The sequence below is a fragment of the Mesocricetus auratus genome, unplaced genomic scaffold (genome assembly GCF_017639785.1).
Source record: "Mesocricetus auratus isolate SY011 unplaced genomic scaffold, BCM_Maur_2.0 Super-Scaffold_100001, whole genome shotgun sequence".
NCBI lineage: Eukaryota > Metazoa > Chordata > Mammalia > Rodentia > Cricetidae > Mesocricetus > Mesocricetus auratus.
In genome coordinates, this window is record NW_024429187.1 from 14354844 (window position 1) to 14376592 (window position 21749).

The 21749-nt window shown below is 51.0% G+C and overlaps 1 protein-coding gene across 1 annotated transcript in view; it reads right to left on the bottom strand.

Moving 5' to 3' along the window:
• Nucleotides 1-21749, bottom strand: part of Itpr2 (inositol 1,4,5-trisphosphate receptor type 2) — a 394738-nt gene that overhangs the window by 37391 nt on the left and 335598 nt on the right. Inside the window, exons 53-55 of the mRNA XM_040743610.1 lie at nucleotides 18660-18790; nucleotides 16852-17017; nucleotides 1793-1953 (exon numbers count right to left, since the gene is read on the bottom strand). Coding sequence (XP_040599544.1) covers nucleotides 1793-1953; nucleotides 16852-17017; nucleotides 18660-18790 — 458 coding nt within the window. The remainder of the gene's footprint in view (nucleotides 1-1792; nucleotides 1954-16851; nucleotides 17018-18659; nucleotides 18791-21749) is intronic.

Consider the following 21749-nt stretch of genomic DNA (forward strand, 5'->3'; position numbering starts at 1 on the left):
AACTACCACATCTGGATTTGATTGGCAGCTGTATCAGAGCAAACATAAGGTAGAAAGCGAATCAGACAGATATACATGATGTCAACTTCTGACCTCCTCATGTGCAGGTATATGCACGCACACCTACAACTCCCCACCACAAGTGCGTGCGCACACACAAACACCTTTCCTCCTTTGAGCCTGACAGGTGCTTGCCACACTGATGATGGGAGCTAACTAATACCTCTGAAGGTCTGAGTGACTTACTTCCAGCCTGCATTCGGCTGTTTCTCACAGGAACTCACTTTGACCTAGCAGACAAACCCCACTGCACAAGTCCTGCCTTGTGCATTACTCCCCGGGACACACAGACACCCCAACACACCTTTCCACACCAAGCACCACGCTGGCTTTCAGCCTCTGTGGATTTGCATCACATGACTGGACACACCTGGCACACCCACTTTCAGCTGGTTGCTCCCCCACAACTGAGTTTTACAGAAGGGGGGCACATCATGTGGTGCATTGTGTTCTCAGAAATGTTTTATACAAAAGACTTGAGGGGAGCCACATAAACACCAAGCTATTCAGTTTACAGCCATGAGGTCACGTCTGTAAGTTCTTCATCTTAGATGCTCTTCTGATGAGCAGATGGGAAGTGTCTCCCACAAACACTGTCCAGAATGTGTGACCACAGGCACGACAGAGTCCCTAAGGGGACTCATTGCCTTTTTCCCATATTTAGAAAAGGGAGAAGAGAGAAAGTTAAGTGTGGGGGAATAGACAAGATACTAGATTCTGTCCATCTCAAAGGAAGAATGCAGAGAAGGCAGCCGTAATCGGAAGTCAGGAATGAGACTGCCCGAGAGAGGCCAAGTATCAAAGCTCTGTTTATACACAGCGCTCTGAAGACACACAGCTACGAACAGGCAAGCAGGGCAATACTGTGTCAACCCACACTTTTAGTAAGGCAATGCCCGGATGGATGGATGGATGACAAGTGGATGGATGATAGGTGGATGGATGGATGGATGATGGATGGATGGATGGTTGGATGGACGGGGGGATGGATGGATGACAGGTGGATGGGTGGATGAATGGGTAGGCAGGCTGTGGCCGGTACTGTGTCTTTGTTTATAGAAACAGGTGACCTCCTCCTTCAGGCTCAGGTCAAGATCCACTCTCCTCACTTTACTCGATCTTCTCAGTTCCCTCTCCTCACCTCAGTCCCTTTACCCCATCCTCCTTACCCCACTCCCCCACACAGGTGCTGACCAAACACCGTTCTTAGGACTGAGCATAGGGTCAGCTGTCCTCTAAAACCAGAAAGCGGCATTCTGCCCCCAGGCTCCCCTAGGACACCCACATCTCCACTGAATTATTGATTCAGTAAATTCAAGGAGTCTTTGGAAGCATGACTTTTGTTTGCATGTGACAATGAGAGAAACTTCCAGATTTGGAAACTGAGAGGTCCAGTGATGCCTGGAGGTTTGGGGTCAGAGGTTAGTGGCTTCAGTGGGAAACTCCTCACTACTCAAGTAATCCCCAAGATGACGATGACGACGATGTTATCTGTGCACTGGAGGCACAGATTTGATCGGATAACAAGGATGATGTCAGCAATGTGGAAATTCCCCAGCGACTGACAAGCCTCTTTAAAGGCTTGCACACACACACACACACACACACACAAAACAAACCCAGAGCTAGAACATCTGTCACCTAAGAGGAGGGCAGGGGAGAGATGGACACCGAAGGCCTCCGGTACCATCACAGTTAGAGGATCAGGACCGGCTGAGGCAGCCTTACTCACGGTGATCATCTGAGCTACGTAGCTCTCGGGTCCTGTGTACTCCGTCGGGTCCTTCACCTTCACCAGGACGATGAAATACAAGTAATGCCACATGTTGTGCTCTGATTTGATGTGTTCCTCAAAGGAGACTGTCTTGTTGTCAAACTTGTCCCTTTCCAGGCCTGCAAACACAGGAAACACTGAGTATGTAAATTTTCCGTTAATCAGGACTTCTTCACATGATGAAAATGACCGTTATTAAAAAAATCAACAACAAACCTGCTTTCTGGGAGAGTGCGGCACTTTAAAATACCTTTATGATTAAAAAACAGCAATACAGAAAAGCTCTAGAGAAAAGAGGCTGTGGTTCATAGACTCACTCCCAGATATCATTTATTTTCCTCCCCTTGATCGTTGGGAATGTACAGGTTCTATTAAAAGAGGTCAGAGTTGCAGGTAATCTTAAACGTAGTCACGTCAGAACTGTCAAATTCAACCAGGCCAGAAGTGTAACAGAAAGAGACGGTGGCAGTTGCTCCAGAAAAGGAGATATGGCTCAGCAGGAAAAGCCTTTGCATAGAAGTGAGGTGATCTGCGTTTGATTCCTGGAGTTCCCGGAAGGCCCGGTTCCGTGGAGCACACCTGACACCCTAACGTTCCTACTGCACGGTGGGAAGCAGAGAAGGGGAGAATTGCCTGGAAGCTGACAGGCATCAGAGAGAGAGAGAGAGAGAGAGAGAGGGAGGGAGGGAGGGAGGGAGGGAGGGAGGGAGGGAGAGAGGGAGAGGGAGAGAGAGAGAGAGAGAGAGGGGGAGAGGGAGGGAGAGAGGGAGGGAGAGAGGAGGGAGGGAGAGAGAGAGGGAGGGAGAGAGGGAGGGAGAGAGGGAGGGAGAGAGGGAGGGAGAGGGAGAGAGGGAGAGGGAGAGAGGGAGAGGGAGAGGTAGAGACCCTGCCTCGAAAGAAGGCAGAAGGCAAGAAGTGACTCCAAAGTTGTCCTCTGGTCTCCACATGTGTGGACCGTGGCACTTAACACAGGCTGGTGCACACACATGCATACACACACATGCATACACATGTAGAGTGAAGTCTTCCCACCAGCCTGGTTCCAGAGCTGCATCAGTCCCAAATGAACACACAGGAGGCTGTATTAATTATGAAGCTGTTGCCCGTTTGCTTGGTTTCTTACTGGCTAGCTCTGACTCAAGTATTTACTCCATAATTGTTAACCTAAGTATTTCTTCTACCAGAGAAAGGGTCTGGACATTTTACTCCTCTGGGGGCTATATCGTGACTCTCTGCCTCTCTTTCCCAGAATCCTTCTTGACTTCTAGTCCCACCTATCTTGCTTCCCTATTGACCAACAGTCTTTATTGACATATATACACAGGACTTCCCCATCATACACACATAAAGATTTCAGAAAGAAAACAACAGGTAAAAGGAATGCTGGCTAATTGTGGCAGGAAAAAAAGAAAGATTCCTTCCTATCACCAAGACCTTGGGTTGGAGGAAAGCAGCCGAGGGAGTCGTGCCTTCAGTCACTGGCAGCCGGGGACAGCCCTGAGCTCACTGTGCAGGGGCAAGGACTCTCCTCGGGGCCCCGGGGCTCATGACACTCAGGGACGCTGGGGTCGGGATGGTCACTTCAGTTCTCAGGCGTCCTGGTTGGCGCTACTACTGCCTGATGAAACACCATGGCAGAAAGTAGTCTGGGGAGAAAGGGTTCATGTGGCTTACACTTCCATGTCCTAGTCATCACTGAAGGGGGTCAGGACGGGAACTCAAGCCGGGCAGGGACCTGGAGGCAGGAGCTGATGCAGAGGCCGTGGACGGGTGCTGCTTAACTGGCTCGTTTCTTATGGCTTGCTCAGCCTGATTTCTCGAAGACCCCAGGACCATCGGCCCAGGGATGGCCCCACCCGCAGTGGGCTGGGCACCTCCCACATCAGTCGCTAATTAAGGAAATTCCTTACAGACTTGCCTGCAGCCCCAGCTTATGGAGGCCCCTTAACTGAGGGTCCCTCTTCTCTGATGACTACAGCTTGTGTCAAACTGAAATAAATCCATGCAGCCCAATTGGTCCCTTGTCAACACGAAAACATCCTTGTAAAGCCACAGCCTTTCCTTTCTTGTTTATCCCCAAGATCACACATTAACATAAACATCACAGTGTAAAAACATCTCACAAACTTAAAATCCCACAGCCTTACAGCTACGCCTCTTTAAAAAAAATCCTGGAGTCTCTTTTAAAACTCAAAAGTCTCTAAACCGCGGGCTCCTATAAAATAAATAAATAAATAAATAAGTCAAATAAATTCTTACTTCAAGAGGGAGGAGTCAGAGCACCGTTACAATCAGATCAAAGCAAGACCGAACTCCAATAGTGTAAACAACTCAGCGTTCGATGTCTGGGGTTCATGGCTATCTCGGGGGCTCCTTCCGGGGGCTTGGGTCACTTCTACAGTGCTACACCGTGCCGCACACACAGCTCCCATCCTCAGCTGAGCTGGGGTCCACCCCGTTGCTGCTGCTGCTTTTCTTCATGGTCATCACATGGCCATGGGCGTCCCCAAACTCCTGGGGCCTTCTGCTGCAACCGGGCTGCACATCCCCCAATACCCTTCCCTGGGGGAATCTCTTCACGGTGACAAGCCTCAACTTCTCTCCGTGACCACTCCAATCCTACGGCTGCCACTGCCACCGAGGCTGCACCTTCACCAATGGCCTCTTCTGTGTGGGAGGGACTGTGGCCGGCCCTACCCAAGCCGCAGTCGCCCTGCCTCAGGTGCCCAGGCCAGCCAGCACGAGCACGCACATGCGAGGCAGGCACTTCCTCCCTGAGCCAAGCCTGCCTCTATGCCCAGAAACCGCTGATGAAGACACACCTGACCCAGAGACACCAATGAGTAAAGGACACACAGCAGAGTCAGCGCCTGAGCCAATGGGACCCTGGGAGGGGGTACAAAGGCAGGCCTGACTTCCTGAATAAACGAGTCTGCAGCCTGCTCTGCCACTCACTGACTCCCAGTGCCTGAGTCCTTGGTGCTGCCTCTTCTCAACCCCTCCCCCAGGGGAGGCCTCTCCTGCTGCTAAGCCTCAGCTGCTCTCCACGAACTCCTTCATGCCTTCAAAACCAGTAACACCTGGGTGACTCTTACATTAGCAAGTAAACCTTCCGTGTGCTCTCTGAAACACTTCCCTGAAGGTTTCACCCCAGTGATGCTGGTCTCCCCTTCATCACGGCTGTTTTCTCAGCCCCACCTGACCAGCTCCAGTTGTCCCAGCAAAGCAAAGGTTTCACGTCAGTGGTGCTGGCCTCTTGTTAATCACAGCTAAGTCTTCAGCCCCAGCTGGCCAGAACCAGAACGTCTTAAGTCAGGGTAACAAATGGCTCTGATAACCTTTAAACTTCTCCCTGAAACGTCACAAGCCAGTCTTCCACAAGGATGCCAACCTTCTTGTCTTCCAAGTTCCTGCAGAAGAACAGCCCACTGGGCTCTCAACACTCAGTGGCTTTTATAGCCCCAAGTTCCGAAGTCCTTCCACGATCCTCCCGCAAACACAAGGCCAGGTCTGTCTGTGACAGCGGTACCCCACTATCCTGGCACCGATTTATATCCTACTTAGAAACCCTATTGCTTCCACGACTAAAAGGAAACTGGGAAGGAAAGGGTTTGTTTGGCGTGTACTCCTACATCATAGACCACCAACGAAGGAAGTCAGAGGAACTCAAACAGGGCAGGGACCTGGAGGCAGGAGCTGATGCAGAGGCCATGGAGGTGCACTGCTTACTGTCCTCTTTGAGGGACTGTGGGGAGGGTTTGAGCGGTCAGACTTTTCTCTTGAAGTGAGGAGCTTATGAAGAAAGTGAATGGAGATGAAGAGAAACATCTATGGGAAAGCGGCTCTTATTGGTGTGGGAGACAGGATGTCACCCTTTAGTCTGTCTTTGCTGTTCAGACAGCGGAGAAGACACCAGGAAACTGAATTCCAACCCTGGCTGCTCCTTCCCTGTGCACATTTCAAAGGTCACTCACTCAGACATGAAAAACCTTTAAACATGTTACAAAACAAATACATTTAAAAAATATCTGTCCCCAGTGATGGGTTGACTTTTTAAATTATGTTCATGGATTTTTTAAATGAAAACGCTATAAAATACAGCCCCCTGGTGATTGTACCTCGTCTCATTTGACCAATCGTCCATCCAGCGTGTCTGACATGAGCTCCAGTGCTCCCTCCACGGCCTCCCGGTCTTTATCTTTACTTGGTGGCTACTCCAGCGTTGTTGTCCAAGTCATTATCCCGGGAGCTATCCTCGGTTTTTCTCTGCCTCTCACATGCCATACCCGATCCACATTGAAATTTCTCAATTTCTCTCTTCCTCCAACACACATCCATGTGTTTGTGTGTGTGTGTGTGTGTGTGTGTGTGTGTGAGTGTATGTGAGTGTGTGTGAGTGTATGTGCATGTGTGCGTGAGTGTGTGTGAGTGTATGTGCGTGCGTGTGTGTGTGTGTGTGTGTGTGTGTGTGTGTGTTGAACTCCTCCTCTGCTGATGCTGTGGTCTGTGCTACTGCCTTCCCGTATGTGGGGATGATCTCATTAGCTGCCCACGCCTGCCTGCGTCCACCTGTGCCCTCCTCCCAGCAGCAGAGAAGCTAGAGTGACTCTTGGAAAACCTGGACAATGTGGAGACTCTGCTTGGCTGTGGCCCTCACAGCAGCACCTCACAATAATAGCCCGTAGAAAGGGCTTACATAATATTAGATAAAATGCAGATGTTAAAATACAGATGTCTAGCGACAGCTGAATTCCGTGTAGACGGTGGATGATAGTGCGTGTGGGCGGGCGGGGTTTGGGACTCCTAGTCTGCCTCTCTCTGACCTGTTCACTTGAGACAGGTTCTCGTATTTGAAGCTGGAGACAAACTGGCAGCTAGCAAGCCAGAGATGCTCATGTCTCTGTCTCTATGGGGCTGGGGTTAACAAACCTGTGTGTGGCTGTGCCCGGCTTTTCATGTGGGGATGCTGAGTTCTGAACTCAGGTCTCAGGCTTGAAACCTTGGCCGTTGAAATTATCTCTCCAGCTCCAGAATTTCTGATTGGATTGAGTAATGCCTCAGGAATAGGTTGGGTTGTGTCCATGAGGCTGTTTCCAGAACCGCTGACTGATGGGGGAAACCTTCTTTGAGTGTGGGAGACACCATCCCACCGGTCAGACAAAAAGGACAGCGTCAGGAGGGCAGCGGGCAGCTGAGTGCCAGCCTTCTGTTTCCTACTTCCTTATCTAACTAAGATGTGCACCAGCAGCCTCCCTCGCCCTGTGACACAGGCAGGACATGGTCCCTGCATATGTCCTGCCTGCCATGAGGTGTTTCCTCTGTATTTTCTGGAGTAGGAGCCCAAGTAAACCCCACCTCCTTACATAAGAGTATGCCAGGTGTTCATTTATAGGGAAGAAAAATTTAAACACAGGGAATAATAATTTAGATGGTCTGTGTCTCATACAACATTTATGTGCTAATTCAAATGTGTCCTGGCTCCATTGCTGCTCTGACCTTACCTCCTCACCTCCCCCTGAGGGTGCATAAGCAGCCACACTGGTGTCTTTGCTATTCCATAAACAGATTCCTCCATCAGGGACCATGGCTAGGCATTTCCCCTGGCCACAGAACGCTGCTGTGCCCTTGGCTATCTCATTCATGGAAGTTTCTGCTAAACTCTGATTGGCAGGTGACTTACAGTGGCACGGTGTCCAGCACACAGACAGTCCCTCCCTGTTGATGACACAGTGTCCAGCACACAGACAGTCCTTCCCCGTTGGTGACACGGTGTCCAGCACACAGACAGTCCTTCCTTGGTGACACAGTGTCCAGCACACAGACAGTCCCTCCCCATTGGTGACACAGTGTCCAGCACACAGACAGTCCCTTGCCATTTCCTGGCCCTCTGAACCATTTGTCACTATACCCCCTCCTTACTATGTTCATTGCTTTCTATCAGACTGACAACACAGTGTGGAAAATTGTAAAATTATGCTGGATCCCAACTCCGAGGTAACAGAGTAGCCACACCTGCCAGGGAGAGCCTGCTGGAGGCCAGCACTGGAGGAAGAAATGTGCTCCCCCGGGGATCCGCACACACCTACACTCACCGCTTTCTTGTCTTATTCTGTGTTTTTGAGACAGTGCCTCACTATTTAGCCCTGGCTGGCTCGGAACTTGCTATGAAAAAAGGGTTGGCTTCAGTATGGGCTCTTAATGCATCTGTTTCCTGACTGTGGGGGTTATAGGCACGTGCTACCAAGTCTGACGTGATATCTCTTACTCACCGTGCTTTCCTGACTACAGATATCTGTGCCTCTGTTCTTCACCACAGCCCTAACAGTTTACAACTGCGTCTGACACACGGTTGACACCCAATAAAACCGAGATTGGATGAGTTACGAGTACTCGGTAGTAAAATGTACTTCCACTAAAGTTGAAAGCAGATGACCACAGTGTGGGGAGGGTGTGGTTTTACTGGACACCTCGGGCTACTAAAGGAAACGTAAAACAGGGCGGCAGCTTTGTAAAACAAGCCATTTCTACAGATTCCGCACCGTCGCAGCATGACTCAGGAGATCACGCCCAGGTGCACACGAAGGAGGAATGTACGTGCACACAGCAACTTGCGCCAGGAGGTTCACCACAGCACAGTCCCTGCCACCCCAAAGTTGACAAAACACCCCAGTGCCCACCTGTGATGAGCAGAAAGAAGATGGTCTCAGCATCCGATAGAACAATCCCTGTTCAACAGATGGGCTGCAGCACTACTGCGTGGTATTGCGTGGCGTGAGGGCTAATTCTGATTTTCAATCTGATTGAATTCATGGAAGGCTGGGGAGCTGGGAAAGATATCTTAGTGGTTAAGAGCACTCAGGGCTCTTGCAGAGGACCACATGGCAGCTTCCAACTGCCTGTACCGCCAGGCCCAGTGGATCTGATGCCCTCTTCTGGCCTCTGATGACCATGTGATTCTCATGGAGGGCACACAAACCACACACACACACACACACACACACACACACACACACACACACACACACACGCACGCAGGCACGCATGCATGCATGCACACACAAAATAAAGTCTCAGGCATTAGTGAGACACACATTTTTGTGTGTGTTGTGGGGTTGGCCTCCTGGGAGGGTTAGCTGAGGAAGGAAGGAACACCCTGAATGTGAGAGGTGCCATCCTATGGGCCTGAGACCTGGAGTGAATAAAGGGGTGGGGGAGGGGGAGGGGGAAGGGGAGGGGGAGGGGAGGGCCCGGTGAGCACTGACATTCACCTTCTCTTTCCAATCCACTGATATGTGAGCACCATGGACTCCTAGGAGCTGGCCCACTGCCATACCTCACTGCCATGATGGACTGTATCTCCTGAACTGTGAGCCACAGGAAATCCTTCCTCCTGCAGGTTGCTTAGTCAGACAGCCTTGTCAGTCATAAAAAAAAAAGAAGCAAACACCACAGACAGGAGCCTTGCAAGCATCAGGCTAGCCATAAAGACCGGATATCTTGATTGAATCTTCAAAACAGGAAAATGTACAGAGGCGGAGGGCACATGAGCTGTCGGCCAGGGCGCAGAGAGGCTGCTGAGAGCATGATGGATGTCATGGCGTGTGTTATGGGAAGGGGCAGTAAATCTGTCCTGAAATGGGTCATAGAGTTGCGTACCCGATTCTGAACAGTCACAGGCACTGCACTGCAGGCCTTAAGTGGGTGAGTTTTAAGGATGTGTGGATTGCATCACAATAGAGCTATTAATTTAAAAACAAGAGTACTAAAGCTAAATTCCCCAGAATTAAACTCAAGCCTCCCCCCCCCCCCCCGTTTGCAAAGCAATAGAGTATTAGAGCTCTGATACCATCGCCACTCAACCTAGAACATGGTAGCGGGACCAGGTAACACGTGCAATGTTCTGGAGCAGCATGTGTGGCCAGGGGAGCAGAGAGGAAGACAGACGACAAAAGGTTTCAGGGAGGCACACAGCTTTACAGACACTCAGAAGACGACTTCAGCAAGAGGAAGAGAGGTAAACGCTTGTAAATGCCACCTGGGTTTTATTGGGCATTTATTTCTGCTGACGACTGCAAAGGTGTTTACATACCCTACCATCCAACATGACGTTTATCCACACCAGGAAATAGAGGCAGAATGATTCAAGCTAACCCCTGTAGTTAGGGGAAGAATCAGTCAGCACTGAATAGAGCCACTCCTGACTCTAAAGGTCCACATGGGCGGAGGCCTCACCGTGGCAAAGCTAGAGATGAGTGTGGGTGGCCCGGGGTGGAAATGGTCACCCCTCTACTGTGATGCCCAAAATAGAAAATGGGGTGTGCACTGGGAAAAATCCAGAGAGCTTTAAACTCAAATATATGGCGTTTTCCTTTTGTGCTGTGGACTCCTGGGTGGAAACAACAGGTTCAGAACTATGCTTGAAGAGTTCTTGGGGCAGAACTTGGGGGGCAGTAAGAAGGGCTGATGGAGAGGGCAAGGAGCCAGGACAATGGAGGAGACTGTACAATGGGTGGGGGTTGTCATGTCGACTTCATGCTCATAGGCTCTTGCTCTCCGGAGCATGGCATTCACGTCCAAAGATAACCATCACCACACTGGTGGCTCCTGAATCAGTCCCTCCAAGACAGACCTTCATCACCAAGTTCACTCCCATATCTAGCTGCCAGCTAGAGAACTCTACAGGGCTAGCTGGGCTTGTTGGCTGGGCTCCCGCCCCACCGGGTCTCTGTGAGTTGATGGTCAGCCTACAAGTGCAACCTGTTTTCCAGTCCAAGTGCTTCCTGTTTTCTAGTCGTGGCTTACAGCCCCGGCCTTGCCCCACTGACATCAACATCTAGCACAAGGAAAACATGCTCTCTTCTACCTGGGGTTTTCCCACTGTGCTGTAAACCTGTGTATAAGACTGCTCTTTCCTACAAGAGAGAGTGACCTCTTAGCACTTGCAATAAAGACACACACACACACACACACACACACACAGTCTCTGTGTCTCTGTGTCTCTGTCTCTCTCTGTCTCTGTCTGTCTCTGTCTCTGTCTCTGTTTCTCTCTCTCTCTCTCTCTCTTGGCAATAAAGGCAGCACATGCATTCTCTTAGTACAAACAGCTGGACGTCTTGTCTTTCTTTTCCTGATACTCGGACTTGCTTGAGGTGCCGGTGCCACACTTATCCAACTTAGCTCATTGAAAAGCTGTTTCCCTGGCCCCCTTTCCACCTCTGATAACAATTGGGATGTCCTGTGGGCGGGCACTTGAAGCCACCCTCAGATTCCTGTGCTGACCTCTGTGTGGGCCTGTCTCTCACCCTCCAAACCCTCCACGTTCCGAGAAAGACTGTCTCCTGCTGCCTCTCTTCTGCCTTGCAGGTGCTTCTTCTCCAAGACCCAGCTCAGCCTTTGGCGCCACCCAGACACAGCCAGATGGCGGATTCCCTGTGCTCCCAACCCTTTGCCATGAGCAGACATCAATCACTTCGCTCAGCTATAGACCCCCAGCCCACATTTTTCAAAGTTTCAATTTTATTTTAGATGTGCACATGGATTTGCTCTACTTCGTGTTATTCTACCACTACTACTACTACTACTACTACTAATAATAATAATAATAATACAGAAAATTGTGTTTAGACTTACTCTGAGCTTAAGTTACCAAACAGACCTTCAGTCATTTGAATAAGTGTGAAGCTTCCAGAAATATCAATATAGACTTGATTTGGCATCACCCTGAGCCTCCGGGTGTGTCATCTGTGCCTTGGGGTGTCATGTCACTGAGACAACACTAAGTCTGTGGCAAAATTTGGAACCATCTGTAGTCAGCAGACCCAGGTTTTGTCTGTGTCCTCGTGTGCTGCATACATGTGCACTCATGCGTGTGGAGGCCAGAGGTAGATGTCAAGTTTTCTCAAGAACTTCTCTACTTTGTTTGAGTGCTAAGTGAGTGGCCAGTGAGCACCAGTTAAGCCTGTCCCACCTCCTAAAGATGACAGGCTCACACGTTACACGGGGGTATGGACATCTGGATGGCCAGCGAGACACAGGCTCACACCGCCGTGCCCAGCTTTCCACGTGGGTGTGGACATCTGAGCTCAGGCCTTCACGCTTGGTGGCCAGCACTTCACTGAACCATCTCCCCAGCCCACATCTGGGTTTTGATATGAAGTGCAGATGAACTCAGTGTTGATCATTCTAACCTTCCCTGTGTACCTGACAAGCCATGTAAGTGTGGGGACAATGAGGATGTGGGGTTGATTCACTGCCACTCATTTACAAACACTGATGAGTGAGCCCCATAAGGCATGGAAGCATAAAAACGGCTAGTACGTACGTACGTACGTGGGTCTACCTCTCCTGAAGAAGAACGGCTAGCTTCACCTTTGCACAGCAGTAGGGAATTTTATAAACAAGATCTTGATTACGGCTACCACAGCCTCAAAGCACGGCCGCAGGCTCTCCTCATTCCAGAGAAGCAAAGAGAAGCTCAGGGCAAGAAGCCTTGGCCAAGGCTCTATCACCAGGGCATGGGTCTGTGGAAGGTGGTGTCTACCTGGCTAGGGGCTTCTCACGCTTTCTACGGTGTGAGGGTGCACGGCACCAGGCAGACACAAACAGATATCACTGAGCACCCATGGTGTGATGGCAGCCGTTCAGGAGCACCCATGTTTATCCTTCTGAGTGAGCCTGAACAAGGGTTCATGAATCCTAGCATTGGGACTGGGCCTCAGAGACGGGATGAGTTCTATGGCTCACAGGGGTTGGGTGTTTCACCCAGAACATTCCTTCACTACTGTGAATACAGTGTCCAGGATGTGAATGGCGGGAAATGCACTTGGACTGGGATTTGAAACATAAATTGGATGAGAACACACTAAAGAATGGGAGGAAGTGGAATGGGAGAAGAGGAGGAGGGGGAGAAGAAGGGGAGAAGAAAGAAGAGGGGTCTGGATTGTAAAGTATCTTATTGCCAGGAAAATGAGAAGGTTACAGTAATGGATGGTACCATGGTACCGAGGGCTTCTGCACTGGGCAAGCCAGTCCAGCAGCAGTGCTGAGCAGGCCCACGTGTGGCTGTGAGAATTTGTGACAGGATGTGTAGTAAGAACCTGTGGAAGCAGACCCATCAGCCCAGGGTGGCTGGAGTGTTGGATGGAGAGAGCAGACGTGAGGAAGAGCTTCCAGTCCTGATTACTGAAGGCAGAGCTGCGCGTCTGTGGCTACCGTACGCCAGCCAGTGTCTGGAGTTGAGCGGAGGAAGGCAGAGAAGACGGGCCCTGGCTTGGGGCTGGGTCCATGTGGCTTCCAGGAGGCTGCGCCAGCTTTCTGTCTAGTAAACACGGATTGAAAAAGAAGCCTGGGGGGTATGGTGCTGGTGATGTACACTCCGCAAAAGTGGGGTTAAACGGGCTTGGAAGAAAAGTGTGGTGAGACAGTGTCGGGGGATGGGGGAGGGGGGAGGGGATAGAGGGATGGGGGTCAATGTAAAATCAAACCCTCTTTTCTAGAGAGCTGGTATGAAGGAACGGGACATCACTGAGCGCCAAAGACACATATGAAGAAAGAGGGCTGTCCTTTGGGAGGCGATATGCAAACAATTCACTGTGAACAAGTGAAAACAGTGATGTGTGTCCCACAAAGAAGAGAAATTAGAGCATTTTGTTTTTGGGTTTCCCCCCCCCCTCCAAAATGCACAGGTCTAGTTCTCTCCTAGGACTGAAGAAGCATTCCTTCAGGTGTCCAGACATGTTTCTTCTCCACACTCCTGAGCGGTCCCACGACATCTCTTTGGTTGCTTCAACCCAACCTCATTTTCCCTCATCCAGTCTAGACATGAACAACAGGTTCGTATTTGGCCTTAGCTTTCTTCTAGCAAATCTGGGCTCTGCACTGGGCAGCCCGCTCTGTAAACCACCAGAGCACCCCAAGTGACAGAGCCAAAGGACAAGGGTCTTCCCAAGTGACAGAGCCAAAGGACAAGGGTCTTCCCAAGTGACAAAACCGAACCAAATGATAAGGGTCTTCCATTCATGTTACTAGTCTGCCTTGCTCTGGCCACAAATTGTGTGTGTGTGTGTGTGTGTGTGTGTGTGTGTGTGTGCGTGTGTGTGTGTGTGTATGTGTACTTACATAGGACTATGAGGAAGGGGGAGGAGGAAGAAGAGAGACAATGTCACCAGCCATGAAGACACAGAAACAGTGCAGATCTCAGAGCACTTGCTTCTCTTCACGCTGAGTGGCAGAAGTAAGCTCTCTTCTCCATGCTTTTGTCAACAACTACGCCACCCTCATAAGAAGAAGACTTGGGGAGTCTGCCACGATGCACAGGACCTGAGGAACCCCTGAAGCACTTTCGCCTTAGCTCACGGGCACAGGTTTCTTGGCGCCATGACACCAGGCTCAGGAGACTACCCTCCACCTGGATCTGCCCAGAGCCGCCCAGGGAGGGACTCCCACTAGGTTCTTGGAGTCAACCATGCCTTTCTTTGCACAGCTTGGCTCGTCCATTCCTTTTCTGGAATTGCTTCGGTCTGGGCTGCCCTCCTGGAGGAACACCAAAGGGCTGCTCAGGAAAGCAACAGGTACTGATGCGAATCCAGGGGCCAGAAGTGGCCTGCTGAGTCCTCCCCGAGACAGGCCAGCGTCCATCTGCCCCGCTGGCCTCAGCAGCAACAGCATGGCCCACCATGCTGGAGCCAGCAGTGTGGAGTGCGCACACACTCCCAGATGCCCCTGCCATCCCCCCCAGCTTCCTCACACCCTCGTCACCCATGTACTCTTCCCCCTGACTCTCCGTGGGAGGCTTCCTGCTTACACTCCGCTTGTCCCGTGTCTGACCAGGCAGCCGTCCTTCAAGCTCCAGATCTTACTAGAGTCTGTGGGCTGGGGGCTGCCTGCCACTGTCTGCAGAGAAGACACGCTGACTCTCAAGTCCAGTACGCCCCAGGTCAATTCGGGGTATGCATACCTCACCTCCCCATACTCGGCCACTTGGTATCACCTGCCCACCCAGCTGTCTCTCATCTCCATTCCCAACCATCAGCATTTCAAAGCTCTGGAGCTGGAGAGATAGCTCCGTGGTTAAGAGCACTTGCTGGTCTTACAGAGGACCTGGGTCTGGTTCCCAGCACCTCTATAGTGGCTCACAATTGTCCACAACTCTGGCCTCTGGTGCACATACATACATATATACATACATGCATGCACGCACGCACACACGCACACACATAAGTTAAACGTAGACCCAATGCTTTCCCAGCTACGCCAAGACTCACAGCAACGACACTGGCCCTCTGCTATGGTGTCTGCAGGGAAGCCCTGTAGCACATGCTTTAGTGCTTGGGACCCAGCTGGCGGTGCTTTTAGTGGCCTGAGAACCTGGGGAAGCGGCCCAGCTGGAGAGACCAGACACTAGGGCAGCAGGCCTCCAGGTGTGTAGCTCATCTCCATTTCCCTCCCGACCGGCCTCCGGGACAAGCGGCCTCGCGCTCCTACTGCCAGAGCTGAGAGGCTCTCTCACCACCATCCCTGCCCTGCCATGGTGGCCTAAACCTTCAAACCGGAACCCTGAATGGACCTTTCATCCGGTAAGCAGCGGTGTTTGGTTACGGTGACACTCAAGGTGAGCCAGCCCCAGGCTGTGCCGATACTGTTTCTATGCCGCCCCTGGTCCTGGCTGCTCAGCAGTTAACTAATGCCCTTTGTCCTCGATCATCAGCTCTGTGCCGTTCGCCCTAGGAAACACGTTGGCTGTTACTGCTCCCCAACCTGGCCTGCAGAAGTGTCTGTCCTCTTACTACCCTTCAGTAACCCAGAATCATCTCTGTTACTTCCCTTGATACACAAGAGATCAGTGTGTGTGTGTGTGTGTGTGTGTGTGTCTGTCTGTCTGTCTGTCTGTCTGTCTGAGCACGTATCATGAGTACTCAAGCAGGTCACAATTAATGGACATTCTCCCCCAGAGCATGGGTATTATTACACATCCTTCCCAGGTACACCTCCAGCTTGGAAGAGCCTCCGAGAAGAATGCCAAGGCAGGCACAGAACAGGCTGTACCGAAGCCCTGATTTAAGTCTGATTGTGTGACACCGTGGTGAAGACCAGAGCACAGGAGAATAGAGGGGTGAGTGAGAGTCCAGGGTTCAGAGTAGGGATCTCGGTGGCCAGTGAAGCCAGAGAGAGCTGATGGGTAGAGAAGGGGGAGGGTTTGAGAGAAGACGACCGTGAAGGAGAAGTTGGCTCATGATTATGGGGCAGAAGAAAGGGGGTGTGTGTGCGCACATGTGCAGAGTGGTGTGTGTGTGTGTGTGTGTGTGTGTGTGTGTGTGTGTATGCAGCCTGTGGTACATTGTGTGTGGTGTGGTAGTGTGGTAGGTGTATGGCGTGTGTGTGTGTGTGTGTGTGTGTGTGTGTATGTATACAGCCTGTGGTATGTTGTGTGTGGTGTGGGTGTGTGGGGTATGGTATGTGTATGGCGTGTGTGTGTGTGTGTGTGTGTGTGTGTGTGTGTGTGGCATGTTCTATAGCAGCTGTATGGTCTGTGATGGGCATGTCATATATATGTGTGTAGCTGTAACCCTGGGACAACGCCTAATTTCGAATCTAAAATGGTGATGCCAATGAGTGGAATCTTTGGACTCGTAATCTAGCAAAATAAAAAGTCACTCTGAAATACATACACTCAATATGCTATTGTGACTAAAAACCCATCTGCCAGTTGGGAGAGCCTCCTGGCATCTGGCGGCTCACTCTACAGTCAGAGGACTGTACGAATTGCAGAACTAACGGTAGAGGAGTTTGGGGGGGGGGGGTTCTTGCATCTATTTATGGAAGCAGAGAATGTCAGTCTCATGTGGCATTATGTAACCTGAACTTTGTCCAGCCTTCCCACTAAAATCATTTTCCCTAAAATTTGAAAAATGAGACTCATTCTCATCCCTCCTTCCCGCTGAGCAGTTTGTCCATCCGTTATCTTGGGGGCGATTTTGCCCATCCCTCGTCGTAGCACGGGGGTGGAGGGGGGCGCCTACCGCAGATGAAGCAGGTCGTCTTGAGGATCTCTTCTTTCTTCTGCTTCTCACTCCTGAGGTCAGCAAAGGTGTCGATGATCACACCAAAGATCAGGTTAAGAACGATGATGATGACGATGAAGAAGAAGAGGAGGTCGTAGACCACGCGGGCGGCAAACAGGGGCTCCTGCAACGGAAGAGCGAAACACTCATGGGACACGCAACATACTTCACAGCCGTAGCACACGGTCCAGCATAAAGCAGGTAGATACACCCAAGAGGTGTCCTCTGAGTGAGCACAGACGGTAGCCCAGCTTAGAGATGCGAAACCTCTCTCTGCCCTTATTTTCCCTCCAGCCGAGGGAACGCCTGAAGCCTACTCTCAGAAGTCTCCCATTTCTCCCTCCAGCGGGAAGACACTTTCTCGTGTGCTTTAACAGCAAGGGGTGTGAAGTGTCTGCATGGGCTCATTCGATTTGGACACTTGGTCCTCATCCGGCGGTGCTGCTTTGGGGAGGTTGTGGAACCTCGTCACCAGAGGAAGTGAGTGAGTCACCAAAGGAAGTGAGTCACCGGGGGCGGGCCTTGAGGCCTTACGAACCAGACCCTGTCCCCCTGCTCACTCGCTGCTTCCTGAGGGTGGAAGCCATGTGCCAGCTGGCTTCCGGGCCTTCCGCCACACTGTCTCTGACTGAAGTTGTGTCTCTCCCAGGATGACAGAATAATCCCACAGACCTGTGAGCCAAAATGAGCCTTTCTTTCCTTAGTTTGCTTTTGCTGGGCGCCTAGTCATGTCAGTGAGAAAAGCCTCTCCCAGACACCAAGTGAAAGGGAGTCAAGCACGATCCCAAGGCCAGCTGAGGAAAACCTGGTGACCCCTCAAGCTTCTGCAGTAGGTTCTGCCCTCGTTCTGACGAGGTCAAATGCACACATCTCATGAAAACCTACTTTGGTCTGGGGTGTTAAAGCTCACACCAGAGACCATGGGATCCGGCTGTTTGTATGCGAGCTGAGCTCATTAGCAAGATGGCTGGACATTATCTAACAGACCAGCCGCCAAAGAAGAAGAAAACAGCGTATGCTTCCAGTTTGGTGACTCAGCATTTACGGTTACTGAGAAATGTTCTCACTTTGCCGTTTTAAGCTGTGAGATTCTGTCAGGAGTTGTCCACACTTCATACTCATCATGGTAAATAACGGAGGCTCTTCCTAGGCAGAGGCGGAGCGAATCCTTGCACCTGGGGGACTCTGCGGACAAGGGCTGCTGTGTCCTGTTTGACAGTGGGCTCCTATGGAGTTTGTGGCCGTGGTTTTGCTGCTGTGACACAATGTGCAGCTCAGACTGGAGCCCAGCTGGCATCCACAGGCTTTTAGTTCACCTCTGACCCCATGCAATTCCACTGTGCAAACTAACTGATCTTACAGCCACCATTACATCTTTAGAAGCAAGTGACACCATTGCCCCGAAATGCCAAAACCATCCCGTAAATACTGGTAAGGAAGACAACAGGAAAGAAACCAGGCCTGCGTGCTATGGGCCTGTCACAGGGAGGCGGAGGCAGAAGAGCAGCAACTTCAGGGCCAGCCTGGGGCTACAGAGTTGAGTTCAGGGCCAGCCTGGGCAATGCAGTGAAAGTCCTAATCTCAAGGTTTGAAAAGTAAAACGAGGGCTGGGGACACGTCGTGTTGATGGGTGTGATTCCCCAGTTCAGGAAGGGAGGGAGGGAAGCAGGGAGGGAGGACATGGAGGGAGGGCATGGAGGGAGGGACAGAGGCGGGGAAGGAAATAGTCATGGGCTTCTTAAACTAAACCCTCTCGTCTTGCTCACGTCTTTCGATGGCCGTCTCAGCACGTCCCCCACTCCGCCGCCGTTCCTGAGGCCCTGGTTCAGCACGGTGACAATGCACATGAGCAGGGTGTCACACGTCCTTTCGATTCCCTCCTCGCTCCCTTCATCAGCTGCAGAAACACAAGGAGTTTTGAGAACACACCGTTATCTCCGCCCGGGAGTCCTGCTTGCGTTGTGCCAAACACAATTTTCTGAAGTCACATGACGTCTACTTCACCTGCGACCACGCATGACTGACTGACATGCGTAGAGCTACACACGTGGTGTCTCGAGATTTTCGCATTCCCCGGCTCGGTGGAAAGTGACAAGGCAGAAAGTGTGACAAGGTTAAAAACTCATGCGCCCGGCTGTGGCGGAGACGGTGGTCAACGCAGCTCTCCCCCACCCAAGCTGCGAAGCGTTGCAGATGAATGAATGAATGAGTCAGGCCAAGGAAGCAATCGAGACTGGGGCAAGCCACTGATCTCAGCGGCCTCACGTAGAACGGGGAGAATGCTGTGGGTTGGAGGGTTGGCCAAGGACCATGTAAGGCATGTTGGAACTGCCCACAGTGGGAGCTTTGGACTACAGAGGCCACATACAGTAGCCACGATTCTGTCGTTATTTGGAGTAAGTTTGAGAGCTTTTTGAGGGACCGCCTAGAGCTAGAGATGAAATCCTGCTTAGGAATGAAAAGAGAGGAAACGATCCAATGTGTCAGAAAAGTCCTGAGACTTGACCCCTTGCTGGAAAGATCCGGACAGAAAACATTAAAACCATTTAAAGCAAGGATTTTTGCTCAGCTGGGCGTGAGAACCAGGATTCTGTCACATTAGTAAATGAGCAGAAAGGCAAAAGGCTCATTTTGTTACAAAGTTAACTGCCCTTGGGGACCCGGGGCTGCAGTCTGCATGTCAAGACAAGAACGTAAAAGCAGCCACTGGCTGTGGGGAAGGCAAGCAGCCTCACGGCATGATCCAGGGCCACGGATCTCTCATTAGGAGAAGGCTGGTTTCTCTCTTCAGAACAGATTTTATTTTAAATCCTAAGGAAGGAGGTCCTGGTATTTTTTACACGAGTCCCAGGCTACTCCTTTTAAAGCACGCCGGAACACCGCTGACAGGAAGGCTGCACGCAGGGACAGGCGCGCACGAGCTCAGCATCGGAGACGGGCAGACCCGTGGGTAGCCGCTCACCGCAGGGCTGAACCGGGGGCTTCTGATTTGGAAATCTGAAGGAACTGGGGGAGGAGGGAGCAGTGGGGACCCGGACAGCTTTGTGGTGGTGACAGGAAAAGGAAAGGAAGTGACCGGGAAAGAGATGGTGACAGAGAATCTCCGGGTTCCAGGAAGGAGGTCACATAGCTCCTGCCGCTTCCCGAGAGAAGGGCTTCCGATCAGAGCAAAGAGTAACGAGTCTCATGGGACACTGGGCACAAGCACTTGTCCGTCGGCAACTGCCCGGCTGCAGCACAGCAGGTGCCAACTTAAGGCCAATGGGCACCAGTTTGGTGGGCACGGGGGAGCGGCAGGGAACAAAGCTGTTTTGGGAGTTAGGGAAAGCCACGCATCACACCATGTGATTGGCCACGGTGAAGTAAAATGGACGGGCTGCCAAGAAGCACATAATATATATATATATATATATATATATATATATATATATATATATATATATATATATATATGTCACCACCCTGACCCAGCCGCAGCAGAAATACAAATCACAACCACACTGAGGTCCCTTCTCACCCCATATCAGACGGCTACCATCAAGATTCAAAAACAAAACAAGACACAAAACCAAGGAGCAAAAAAATTGCAACAACTGTTAGTAAGGGTGTGTGTATGTGTGTGTGTGTGTATGAATGTGACTCTTATACACAGCTGGTGGGCAGGTGGGAATGTAAGCCAATGCATGGACATAAGCATGGAAGTCCCTCAAACAATTAAAGCCTGAGCCAGAACACGATCCAACTGCCCCAATTCTGGTTCAGATTCCGAAGAGCCAAAGACAGCCCATTACAGAGAAACCTGCGTGCTCGTGTCTACTGAGGCGCGGACGACAGAAGCATCCTGCATATACGTTACAGATTAAGGGGCCGGCAGACAAAGAAAATGTGGTTTGCATACGTAACAGTTGCATTCATTCATAAACAAGGAGAAAACTGGGTTATTTGTAGGGAAATGGATGGAACAAAGACAAGAATTGTGTGTTTCCTCTCATATGTATCACTTAGAAGTCCTGAAAGCGTAAGGGTAGGGGAGGGGCCCAAGAAAGGGTAATGGGGATTGAATATATTCCAAGGTCGTTAAATGGCAATGTGGAAGTGTCACAGTGAAGCCTACCACTGTGTGATTGACAAGAACTAAGCGAAGAGTTGTGACACGGCAGGGCGACTTAAGTTTTTGAAATATAAAAATTGGGTAGCAGGAGGGTGCCCAAGTTATGTCAGTGCCAGCAATGGCCCAGGCATCTTGCTCACCAGTAGCTACACAGGCATGCTGGGGTGATACAGCAGCCTCTATGAGCTGTGTTAAAGGGTCTACCGCTTGACAGGAGTCCACTCTCAGTAAGTCATTCAGGGCTCCCACAGGTAAGTGCCACCTTGTGGTCACTTGTGAGACTAGCTTCTCTTTAGGCAATGCCGGCTTTGTGTGATGAAAAGGAGACACAGGTGTTAAGTGCCCCAGCCTACGGGAACTTTAAGTCCCCAAGACGAAGGCAGTGGGTCAGCGGATGAGCAAGCGCACGGCAGCCTAGGTGTCCTGAAGGCAGTGGCCTCTGCGTAAGTATCCAATGAAGGGTCTGGCCGGCACAGTCAGGCCCAACAGACATTCCCTCAGGTACAGTGGGATGGGGGCACACACACACACACACACACACACACACACACAGAGAGAGAGAGAGAGAGAGAGAGAGAGAGAGAGAGAGAGATCAATTACCCACATACAGTGGCTGTTACATCTTATGAAACACCATTGTTTTAATACAAGAAACAAATCTGACACTTGGGTGACGTGAGCTTATCTATCCATCTTCAGTTGACCACCAGAAAAACAATTTTTCTTAATCCATGATGATAAATAG